The following is a 12,268-nucleotide window of genomic DNA, read 5'->3' as shown; positions in this document are numbered from 1 at the left end:
TTCAGCGTACAGACGTGAGAGGGGTGTCGATCTTCTCGTCGAACATCCAGAAAGAAAAGTAATTTTAAAGGAATAGTTTTGACATTTTGGGAAATGCGCTTATTCACCGTCTTAAAAGTAAGGTTAACTGTCAAACAACCCCGCCTACAATATATGTGAGGCAAACTTTATCCTACATGATTGAGTGGCGAAAGTGCTTTGTTTGTGACTTAGATTCACAGCTTAGTTGTTGTTGTAGTAGTAGTAGCAGTAGTAACAGACCGGCTGATTTACTGCTCTTGAATGGTGCCAAACTCTGTGCGTGCACAGAGGATCCGTTCGCCTGCTGCTGCTTTGCACGTTCACTCGGAGGCACGGCCGTCTGTCTGCTGTCCGCGGTCAGAATGAGCCGCCTCGTCAATACACTGATCCTAATGAGGGAGCTCGTCAGTAAAGCTGGCTTTATGTTTTTGCTCCGCTGCATAACGGCACGACTAGAAAGGCTTTGTTGTGCTGCGGATTGTTAGTTGGAGGCTTTTTGATGTTAAATGGAAAGATGATTGGTCAGCAGGAATCCTCTGCCTGTATCGAGAGAGACCAGCGCGCACAATGTTGTTTTCCAAACCTCATTAAATATGAAATGCCAGCATCTTTCTGGCTCTATCAGCAACCAGAACCTGTTGCTATTTTTTTAAACAGCAGTGCGACAACTTGAGAGCACAACATGTTCTCAATCAAATGTCAACCAGACGCGATGAATGTTTTTAAATGAACAGCCACGTGCTCACCGTGCCTTCCTTAAATTGCCTTGTCTGTTGTGTAAACTGCCCTTATTGTCTCCCACAGCCAAGAAGAAGAATTGTCTTCATCCTCCAGCGAGGAAGAGGAGAGCAACCAGCGGCAGAATGAGGATCTGTTCGGCAAAGTGGTCTGTGTGGAGGGGGTCGCCACCGGGGACAAAAAGAAGACCACGTGGTATCCTGCTTTGGTGAGCTCATAGTCTGCCTTCATTCACTGCTCTCTGCTCCATCGCAGGAACCACTGCTGCTGGTCTCCCAGTACACTCGCAGCATTGTGCCATTTCATCTGAACACCTGCTTATGTAACCTCAACGGGATTATGTTATTGCGGAACACCAATCGTCAAATATTGGAAATATGCACGATGCTGTGGTTAAAGAGCTGATTCCTTTAAATGAGATGTTTTGTAGTAGCTGCCCGCCTTCTGTAGTTTAAAGGATTTCAGAAAAGAAAACAGTGCAGCTCCTATTTCGGAGGAAAGAATGTTATGGCTGATGTGTGCAACAATGCAGCACAAAACACTCGTTTGATGTTTTTCAGTCCTTTCCGATCCATTTGTTTCCGCCCACCCTTAGCTCTCAGGCAGCGTTAGCGCACAGTGAAATGGTGACAGGCCTTGTTTGTTTTTGTAAGTGTTGCAAGTGGAACTAGGAGAATGGGAGAGGGTGGGGAAATCTGTCCCTTTAACTGTGTAGTCAGCGGGGCCCCGCCTCCAGGGTTTGTTGTTCTTGGCTTGCCGTCGACTGAGCTCAATGCTGCCTCCCTGTGACGGCCAGGAGAAGTGCATGACACGGTCGCATATCACTGTTTACACCGGCAGCGTATGGCAGAGGGGGGTGGAGCAGTACGCTGCTGGATGTTTCATGCAACAGATGACGCACAGCTGTAACAACCGACGTGAGAGGCACGGTAAAATGAAAGTCAAAAGAATCACGCGTTTTCATTTGCACGTCTGCAGTGCAGCACATGTGTCGCAGAGAGAAATGACACAGCAAACGGCACAGTGTTGAAGTAAAAAGCCTCCACCCTGCAGGCCTGTCTGTGTGTGCTGTACATGCAGAGAGAGCAGGAGCGAGCAGGCAGAGTCCTGATGGAAATCAAATCTCCATATCGGCAGTGCTGCCTCCTGTGGGTTAGACCCCGGCACTGGAACAACTCCCACTATTGTGCTCCTCCACTCCAGTAAACAAGCAGCAGCGCAACGCGTACACATCGCTGCTCATCCCACGCGCTTGTTTGTCTTCGTTTCGTAGACAGCATTTTCTGTCATCCATCAGCGTGGCCTTTTCCTGAAATCATTAACTCAAACTCTGACACCCCCCCTCCCCCCTCCCTTCCTCCGCTTTACTGTCTCACACACACACACACACACATAATACCACCTCCTCTGACCTCTTGACCGTCTCTTGTTTCTGTGCAACAAGGTCATCTCCCCGGACTGCCACGATGACGTGACTGTGAAGAAGGACAACATCTTCGTCCGCTCTTTCAAGGATGGGAAATTGTGAGTCACACCTCGTGTTAATGAGACCTGCAGCAATGATTATCAGTCTTCAGACATTCTCACTGTCATTTCATACATCAATTATGTTGAGAAGTAATTATTATGTCATTGGCATTGCACGGCGTTTCTTAAGGGCCTTAGCATTGCTTACTGATTAAGGACGTTAAACCAAGTATTCATTGGGGAAGTAAACAAGTAAGTGATTGGCATTTTCACTTGATAAATGATCTAAGTCGCTCTTGATTTATCAGTTAATCAACTAATGATCTAGTACCACTGTAAGACATCCTCATCAGGAGAAGAAAGTGTTTTAATTGGATATATGTGCAGTGAACCTTTGAAAAAAAACGAGCACTATATTGCAAGATGTGGCTGCACAATATAATCATAATATTTGCAAATATTTCCGTTACTTTTGTCACTGCTTTTTTTTCTTTTTCATGCCTGGTTGTTTATTTATTGCAATGTCCCTATCACATTATTTGAGGGAGCTGTGCCAGATGCCATTTCTTCCTCTCGACCAGTTAATTGTGCACGTTTTTAAATGACCCATTTATTGTGTGGCCCAACAAGAGTTGAGATGCCGTGGGCCTTCCCTGGCTTTGTTATTTCATTTGTCCTACGGCTGTAAGTTACCGGTCAGCTGAGGTAGAGTAGCTTCCCTGCAGCCTTCCCCTCGGCGCGGAACCTCACAGCACAGATTGTTTTGTCTGCGGCAATGAGAGGAAGAAGTCCTGTCAGGAGTTGGCACTCTGCTGGTGGTTTGAAAACGGCAGCTTCTCTGTGTGTGTGTGTGTGGGTAGAAACACAGCCCACACTCGACATGAATTAATCCGGTCTTTGCTCGCCGTTCCAAAGTCTGTCTGAGTTCCATTGATGAAGGAGCAGCCTTGAGTCTGCGTTCCTTAATGGATTCCCTGCGTAACTCAACAGCACAAACCTTAATCTGCAGCTGAAGACACATTTGCAGCAGACGCGGTGTGAAGAGTCCCTCTTATGGTTTATATTTTTGGCTAATAGTCAGGTGGTGCTGATGAGAGCGATAAGATAAGAGACGATAAATCAGAGGAGACCTGGAAGTCATATACTCGTGAAGTATTTCCTCCCTGAACGCGGCTCCCTGTGATGGCTTTTTGTTGCAAATTACATCGAATACTGAATCGGCACAGTGCGTCCACGGGTACTCGCAACAAATAGTAATGTAAGAAGTCGGAAAATCGATATCATCCGTAATGAGTTTTTCAGGTTTGTTTCCCTCCAATCCTTTCTGCTTTTTCAGTAACGCTGCGGCTGTTTCACTGCTGCACCGTTTCCTTTTCCACTGCTGCACCGTTTCCTTTTCCACTCGTCGTTGTTTGTCTTTGTACATTTCATCATTCATGGCAGCCTCTTTTCATCTGTTATTATAGCGAGTTTATTCTAACTTGCTGCTCCCTGTGTGATGTGTGAGTTGTGTTTTGTGAGGAGGGGTCACATCCATAAGCCATGTGACCTTTTGCCGGCGTGTTCACACCCATCACAGGCGTGGGTGTTGTTGGTTGTGATGACCATTCAACATGCCTTTCTAAAACAATGGCTCTCCAAAACATTTTTTGTGAAAGCAAGGTCACTTCCAAAAGGGGGGGGTTTGCCAAAACTAGTGTGTATACTTTAAAATAAGCTATATTCTAAAGTATATAACTCTTCTTTGATATGGCGTAGTATTTTTTTAAATGATCTGAATGGCTGATTTGACAAATGTCCTACAAATATTTTAAGAAGAAACTGAGCTCTAGGTGTAAATTGTAAATATTGTATTCTGTAACACGTGTGGAACCTAAAATTCATTCAGTCATTTGCTTGCTTCACATCAGCCAGTAAGCAGTGATGTGGAGCAGTTTCAGATTGTATATATCAATATATCTTCATTTATAATTACGTCATCTAAATTTATAATAACACGCATGCACACAAATGCTATACTAAGGTGGCGAACGTGGTAAACCTGCTAAACATCAGCGTGTTAGTGTTGCCGTAGTGTGCTGATGTTAGCATTTAGCTTAAAGCACCGCTGTGTTTAAGTACAGCCTCACAGAGCTGCTAGAATGGCCGCAGACGTACGTGGGTGAACTAATGCTAGTGACATACCCAATACATTTTTTTTAAACAAAAGATAAAGGAAATATCATTAAACCAATGTGTCTGTTTCTTATGAGCTCTTTTAGCTGCAGTATACTTGCTTTTTTCTTCTTCTTTTTTTATTCCCTCCATGACAAATCTAGTCATTGGATCAGCTGCCTACAGATACCACAGCAAAGCGTCTCTCTGGCACACTCGCCAAGCCGCTGACTGCTTTCAGCTTACAAGCTCCACTGAGCCATACATCTGCCAAATCACCAGCACTTTGCCCAGCTGCTGCAGGGACGTTGTAAGGAAGTAGGCTGTGAATGCAGTCACGTCTGCTCAGATCCCCAGACATTTGTTGTTGCTGTGAGATGAAATTCTCCCCCTGCCAGTGGTTTAGTTAACAAGACCTTAGGGTTGTGTTTTTTTTTTTTTTATCGTCCTAAATTGGTCTCGGCGGAAAACAAACATTTGCTTCGATTTTATTTGGCTTACAACTTACTTGATTGGCTTAACTTAGAGTCACACCGTGCAGCTGAACCTTGATGTTGTCACACACATTAATCCGATTTTTCCGTGTTTTGCAGTAACACGGTGCTGCGGAAGGACGTCCGCGAGATGAACGGTGACTGTCCTCCGAAGGCCGACGCAGGGCTCAAACCAGGTGAGTTGAAAGTAAAGCTTTTGAGAGGTGACTCTCAAGGAACTGGTGCACAGCACGTAACCAGACCTCGACATCTGTGGGCTGGCCTGGATGTCGACACATTTGGCAGAAAGCGCTCGTAGAGTGAGTTGCAGCGAGACACACTGAGGCGAGAGAGGTTTTGTTTTTTTGTTCTGGGGAATGCGGCGGCTGAGAGCTCCTGTCACTGTCGAGTGTATTTTCATTTGAAGTCCTCACCAGGCTTTTTATAAAGTGCCCCCGATTTTCTGCTGCAGAGCTCTCACTCTTTCATAATTACAGTTAGGAAACAGCTTCGTATGATACCAGTCTTAGTATTCACAGGTGGTTGACTCACAACTATCTTTTCTGCATTACAAACGCGTGAAACAAGCATCTGCCGAGGTGGTTAGATGCTACTTATAGCCACCTGTGACATTGTGGCTGGATGCCTCTGCTGCTCTGCGTCGCTGTCAATGCGCCTGACAGATCCTCATTCTGCTTTTTTTCCATGGCTGCTTTTCGTCATGTTGATGTCAAATTCTATTTTTATTCTGTCCTGTTTTTGTATTCGGGTCTATTGTTTTAAGGTGGTAAAAACATTTTTTTTAGCAAAGTAGTTTTTGAAAACCAAAACTCTATTGTCAGTTAGTGTTTTGTCTGAAGATGCTCTGGTTTCATGCTGTATAACACTGTTTGATTGGCTCAGTACCAGGGCTGAACCCAATATTAGCTTCATTCATAGCGTTGACATTCAGATTCAAAATCAACATTTGAATGCTGTGCAGCTTCTTTTTGCACGTCTATTCATTCTGTTCAAATGCGGTGTTTCTGCACAGTTGCAGATAAAGATCAGGCTGACCCTAACCCGAACATTTCCAATAACCCCAAAAAGTTAGATGTAATCATATCGAAAATTCACGACATATTTGTATCTATATCTGCATTTGTAAAAAATCTCACCATTTGCCGTTCACTAAGGGAGTCACGCACCGAGAAGTTATATTCATTAAAGAAAGGTGATTTAATAAAGAGCAACTCATTTAGTCCGATGAATCACTTTATTCAAACGCAGGATGCATGTATGTATGCAGACACACGCACACATGCACACCAGCATCCTCAAACACCAAGTGACAGATGTTATGAGGTTAAAGAAGGATACGTTTGAATTTTGATTATTTACCTTGTTTCTATTGACTCCTGATATTCTTAACAGTTTAAGAATCACGTTTTTATTCAATCTACAAGATTTAAAGAGCAATCTGATTGAAACATTTGTTCATTTAGCAGGACCTGATACAACACGAGGCAGCGCTCGTTGGATGTGGTTATAATTGTGTAAATCGTGTTAATGTGATGTCACTTTGTGTGTTTGACAGCACTGGATGCAGCCTTGGAGTTCCTGCAGCAGTTTGTCGTGCCGAGCACCTGGAAGACGGAGGTGAAAGAAGAAAGTTCAAGCAGCGAGGAGGAGGAAGAGGAAGGGCAGGAAGAAGGTGCCAGTGGCGGAGACGAGGAGGTAAAGGGGGAACCCTGCACATTCTCTTATCCTCACAACCTCCCAAGTAAAAGAAAACAACAACCCTCAAACTGTCTCGTTTCCTGTCTGCAGGAGGAAGTGGAGCCGTTCCCAGAGGAGCGGGAGAACTTTCTGCAGCAGCTCTACAAGTTCATGGAAGACAGAGGTGAAGATACAATCAATGTTTTCAGGGTTTCCTCAAAACAAACATTTGTTTTTAAGGTTCAAGGTGCAGCTTTAGACTCAAGTACCGGTTGTGACAAAGTCTCCCCACTTTAAGGTCGAGGGAGAACTCAAATTTAGCTGGACAAAATAATAAGAAACACAATTTCAGTCATTTATACTTTTTATTTGATCTCCCTCTTACAATCCCAAACCTAGATTCATCTCTCTCTCTCTCTCTCTCTCTCTCTCTCTCTCTCTCTCTCTCTCTCTCTCTCTCTGCCCCCGTACCTTTATCATATTAGCTCTACAGCCTTTAAGGCTGCCCCCCCCCCCCCCTGAACATTTCATTTTCTAGTTTCCAGTATAATATTGCTCATGTGTAGTTTCTTAACTTTAATTATCTTTTTACAACAACAGATATCTCTTTCAAGATTCAAGTCCTTTGTTATCATATCTCTGTAGGCGCCCTTCAACAATGCTCATTAAATATGTACATAGAAAAAGAAAATCATGCAAATGAGAATCTAAGAGGAGCTCGAGACACGGCAGCCGTCATCAGCGCCACCTTGAGTCAAGATCTCTACATGTGTGGCTGCTTTTTAACCTACTTTGATCCTTGAAATGTTCTGAAAACCAGTGAGGGGATGTTTCTAAGTACAAGTACTGTACTTGGGTACAAATGTACTTGGTACTACTTTTCGTTTTCAGTAAAGGATCTAAACACTGCTGAAAACCAATTACAGGTAGCTTTATAAATGTATTGTGATGCAGACTGAGGTTAACCAGCCGTTTTCAGGAGATCTTTTACTTAAACTGTATCTTCCCGTCTACCATCTCAACCGTGACGTGTTCCTCCTCCTCAGGAACTCCCATCAACAAACGGCCTGTTTTGGGCTACAGGAACCTGAACCTGTTCAAGCTCTACAGGCTGGTGCACAAGCTGGGAGGCTTTGAGAAGGTGAGCGCCACCGCCACAGCCCGCAATGTAGCGTGACTTCGGTCACGCTTGCATTGACATTGACTGACTCTGGAATCTGTCTTCCCTTGTTGTCCGTGTTTGAGCAGATTGAGAGCGGCTCCGTTTGGAAGCAAGTCTATCAGAACCTGGGAATCCCTGTGCTCAACTCAGCCGCTGGCTACAATGTCAAGTGTGCTTACCGCAAGTACGTACAGCCACTGCCTCCTCAGCTGCTCGGAGCTTTTACTGCTGTTGGGCAGATGCAGCTTTTGTTTCTTTAGTCGTTGTTTTTTCACAAGACTGACAACAGTTTGTAGTCTGTTCTACTCTTTTAATGTTCATCTGGATCTCTTTTGTCCTACTTTCACAGCCTGCATTTTATTTTCCCCCAAGAGTAATACAAATCTCTGAGAGGAGCAGAGAAATAAGACTTTTCAGGATGTGTTGACGAGTAATGTTTTATCACCCAGGTACCTCAATGGATTTGAGGAATACTGCACCTCCACCGCCATCACCTTCAGGATGGACCTCCCTTTGAAGCAGGCTCCCAAGGGGGAGGTGAAGTCTGAGGAGGAGGCAGGAGGAGCACCTGTCGCCTCCTCCAGCTCGGAGGAGCAGAAAGCCCATGTGGATGGAGACCCTTGTGGCACACAGTCTATAGTCTGCAAGGTGCATTCTCCTAAATATCTCTTTGTCCGCTGTTTGATATTTATCCAAACTGCACGTTCGATGAATTACCTCCAGGCCTCCCTTGTTGATTATAATAATTATAATGAACTTGTCCCTCTCTCGAAGGACGAGAAGCCTGACTTGGCAAGAAGCAAAACGGAGCCTGAACCATCACAGACGGAGGGAAATGACAGCGGGAAGGACAACGATGAGGAGGACGGCCCCCTCAATGGGGACGCAGACGAGGGCTCGTCGACGTCTCGCCTCGGAGCCGAGAGCATGAAGGAGGAGCGCGACGAGGAGCAGGAGAGCAAAGACAACTCTGGGTAGGTGGTCTGAAAGGATGGTCCCTCCACCAGGGTGGTAAAAATATCCTCATGGCACCAAACACAAGCTCCGTGCAGGGCCCCTGCATGGTGGAACTGTGTTAATATTCAATCGGACCTTAAACACCTAAAAGTTTCACCAGACTAAAGGACCTGAGGCATTCACTTTCCTTGGTGGCAGTAGAAATCTAAAAGACCATTAGCAGATGAGGAGCAGCGACCTTTCTGACCTTAACGACACTAATACCCAGTATACCCACAATCCACCTCTACCTGCTAACCAGAGAGAGGAAATCTCTCTCTCTCTCTCCTCTCTCTCCTCTCTTTTCTCTCCTCCCTCTCTCTCTCTCTCTCTCTCTCTCTCTCTCTCTCTCCTCTCTTTTCTCTCTCCTCTCTCTCTCTCGCCTCTCTCTCCTCTCTCTCTCTCTCTCTCTCTCTCTCTCTCTCTCTCTCTCTCTCTTTTCTCTCCTCTCTCTCTCTCTCTCTCAGAGCCCTTACCCACTGCCCTCTGTGCTATTATTATTTCTCGTGGCTTAGTCGGCATCAGCTGGCAGAGACATCTTAGAGCACCAAAGCCGGACTGCTACGTTTCACCTGGCATGTCATGCTGTGCTCTCTCTCTCTCTCTCTCTCTCTCTCTCTCTCTCACTTTCTCTATCTCTCACTCTCTCTCTCTCTGGGATTGTTTGACAGCAGCCAGCCTCTCAGTGCACACAACATGGCTGCGCTCTTCTCGATTTCTACCCTTTCCTGATCTCTTTCTCTCTCTCTGTCTTTTCTCTCATACTTTTTTGGCTTTTCGATGTTCAGCTTTATTAAATGTTCCATGTGTGTGAGTGTTGTCACTGATGCATTAGCACACTTGACGCAATAGAGTGCTTTCAGAGGCAGTAACCTTTTGAGGGGAAAACGTGACTTCAGCGTTGAAAAATGACAAATAGTTCTGGGAAGTTGTACGGTTTGGTCTCAGTTGGCTATTGTTTGCTGTCCAGAGCATTCGAGATCACACTCTCCTGTTTTGGTCACCTTCCACCACCCACCCTTGACTCGTGTGTTCGGGTTGTTTGAGCTACAGGCTTTTTGTGTGTCTGGTTCGAAGGGATTGCACAACTTCTTATCCCCCTCTCTGTAGTTCTAATCAGCCGTGGGCTCGCGACAGTGCGATCGTGCTGATTGCCATCACATGTGGATTTTCTGACGATTGGAGATGTTCCCCGATCCTTTAGCTCTGTCCGGATCAGTGGTCCTTGCAGATTACGTGGCAGCGTGAGGGTTTACAGATTCACACAGCAGACAACCTGCAGGCTGATCTCATCTTTCCTGATGATATCAGACCTGTTCACTGTTTACAGCCTGTAATCTGGACCTGCTGTGTGCGTGCGTGCGTGCGAGCGAGTGTGAGTGAGTGAGTGTGTGGGGGGGAACACATTTTCATTCCAGCAGCACCGACCATGTGTAGTAGTAGTGTGGCTGGTTTACAATGAGCCTAAATGGGACATTTTGGGGGGATAAAAGCAAGTGATTAAACAGAAGGAAACCCAACAGTGATTGTTAAGTAACTGCCTAAGTGCTATTTACCTTTTCTTCCCCTTGATGAAGCCTAATCAACTGCTCTATTGAAACGTGTGCTCCAGGCTTTCTTTGCTGATGTTAGAGTGCATCATATCTACCGGTAATATCATTGACTGAAGTTGAACTCTGCAGGTTTGAGGAACTTGCAAGTCCTGAAGCAAAGGGATGCTTTTGGATAATATAATTTGTTTCGGGCTGCAACTAATGATTATTTTGATTTATTATTTTGCTGGCAGTTTTTTGATTCATCGTTTGGTCTATAAAATATCATAAACAGTGACAAATGCCCAGCACAAGCTCCTGGAGTCCTATGTGACGTCACAACATTTTTTTCAACCAAAGGTTTTGTTCAACCAACAGCGCAAACCCCCAAAATATTCAATTAACTATCATTTAAGACCAAGAAAAAAACATCAAATTTTCACATTTGAGGACCTGGAACCAACAAATGTTTGGCATTTTTCTTAAAAAATCACATGAACGATAAATCAATTTTCAAAATACTTGCTAATTATTTTTCTTTGGCTCGACTAACTGACTATTTGACCAATTGTTGCAGCTCTTAATGTGATGTATCTCAGTGTTTGACACCGTACCTGTGCTTGTTTTATTTTTTCCGTGACCATATTTATCACTGAGGAGGTGGAAAGGGTCTGTGGAATTGATTAATGTGCGGCGTGGGTTTTTTTTCAAATCATTTGGCATTTTGAAGTCTAAGCGTGTCCCCCAGTCGGCGGCGGCGTCGTCTTCGGCTGTCACACTTGGACTGCTGCACAAAGAAGTGCATCTCTCTTCATTGTGGTGTGTTTGTGTAAATTAGCTGCCAGCAGAAGGCACATTGCTCCGAGCTGTTCGGTATGAGAGGGATTGTGTGGAGTACTGTGTCGTCGCCGTTGTTTTGTGGCGGCAGACCAAATTGGATCTGGTAGCCGTGCTTCCTCTCAGGGCTGTGGTCTTGCTTTAAGTTGCTGCGCTGCCTGCCAAGTTGTGCTTTGCTGTGCTAACCTGCCCCCTGTGGCCCCTGCGCCCTAAACCACTTACTGGCATTCCTGCACCACCTGTATACCCTCCAGCTTCGACATCTCCTGACTGTCTCCCACTAGCTCCTCCTTGTGGCTGCTTTGTTTCTTACTTTGTGTGAGTGTGAGTGAGAATCCCAAGTATGTTGCTGTGTGTGGACATAGGGTTAGATAGCCTTACAGTCGTGTTATTTCCCATGCAAGATGATTTGATTTTAGCCATGAAAGAATGATGTTTTATTCACTGTACACTCCCATGTACTGTTCTTTGACTGGCATACTGTAAATGAACAGTTGTTTATACTGCAGTTTGCTGTAGGTTACACTGGACTAGAGTTAAGGAAGGACAGAAATGGGAAGTTTATGTTTCTGTATAGGAGAGTTCCTAGTGTTGTAACGGGACAGGGAAGGCGAGGGTGGAGCAAATAGATTAGAACACAGGCTTCCTAGCAGCAGGTAGCAGAGTTTGGGCGGGCGGCTGTGGGCGGGGTTCTGTGGTGCTCATTGGGGCAGCCTAGGGCCAGGAAGTGCTGAACTGTTTTTCTTGCAGGGATGACAGCAGTCAGGAGGGGGAGGAAGGGGAGGAGTTTGAGTGTTACCCCCCGGGGATGAAGGTGCAGGTGAGGTATGGGCGAGCCCGCAATCTGAAGACGTACGAGGCCACTGTGAAAGAGGCAGACGTGGAGGGGGGAGAGGTGCTCTACCTGGTGCACTACTGTGGCTGGAACGTCAGGTAAGACAGGACCTGGGGAGAAATCACCTAACGTCTATATTCACCCTAAAAAAAAGAAAAGCAAAAAAAAAAAAATACATCTTTTAACTTTCAATTCAGCGCAAAGGGATCACCGCTACATGGGTATCCCCTCAGTAATAACAGATACATCCCTTCCGCACAATTCTGCTTCACTTGATCCAGTCCCATGGTCAGTACTCTGATCATGGAGAACACTGGGCCCTCTAGTGGCAGAAACAGAATTGCGTGTCGGGTCG

At 45.4% G+C, this 12,268-nt stretch overlaps 1 protein-coding gene across 6 annotated transcripts in view; it reads left to right on the top strand.

Annotated features, from left to right (window-relative positions):
* The window catches only part of arid4b (AT-rich interaction domain 4B), a 35,246-nt gene that overhangs the window by 17,109 nt on the left and 5,869 nt on the right, over positions 1-12,268 (top strand). For 3 of the 6 annotated variants that reach the window (XM_079280762.1, XM_079280760.1, XM_079280761.1), the window contains exons 8-16: positions 826-967; positions 2,204-2,283; positions 4,974-5,050; positions 6,430-6,735; positions 7,598-7,692; positions 7,800-7,897; positions 8,163-8,361; positions 8,488-8,687; positions 11,829-12,011. In XM_079280762.1, coding sequence (XP_079136888.1) covers positions 826-967; positions 2,204-2,283; positions 4,974-5,050; positions 6,430-6,735; positions 7,598-7,692; positions 7,800-7,897; positions 8,163-8,361; positions 8,488-8,687; positions 11,829-12,011 — 1,380 coding nt within the window. The remainder of the gene's footprint in view (positions 1-825; positions 968-2,203; positions 2,284-4,973; positions 5,051-6,429; positions 6,736-7,597; positions 7,693-7,799; positions 7,898-8,162; positions 8,362-8,487; positions 8,688-11,828; positions 12,012-12,268) is intronic. The other 3 variants (XM_079280765.1, XM_079280763.1, XM_079280764.1) reach the window with 2 other exon arrangements.

Source organism: Melanostigma gelatinosum (genome assembly GCF_949748355.1).
Source record: "Melanostigma gelatinosum genome assembly, chromosome: 12".
Taxonomy (NCBI): domain Eukaryota; kingdom Metazoa; phylum Chordata; class Actinopteri; order Perciformes; family Zoarcidae; genus Melanostigma; species Melanostigma gelatinosum.
The sequence above is the reverse complement of the archived record's forward strand: the minus strand, read 5'-3'. Positions and strand labels throughout refer to the sequence as shown.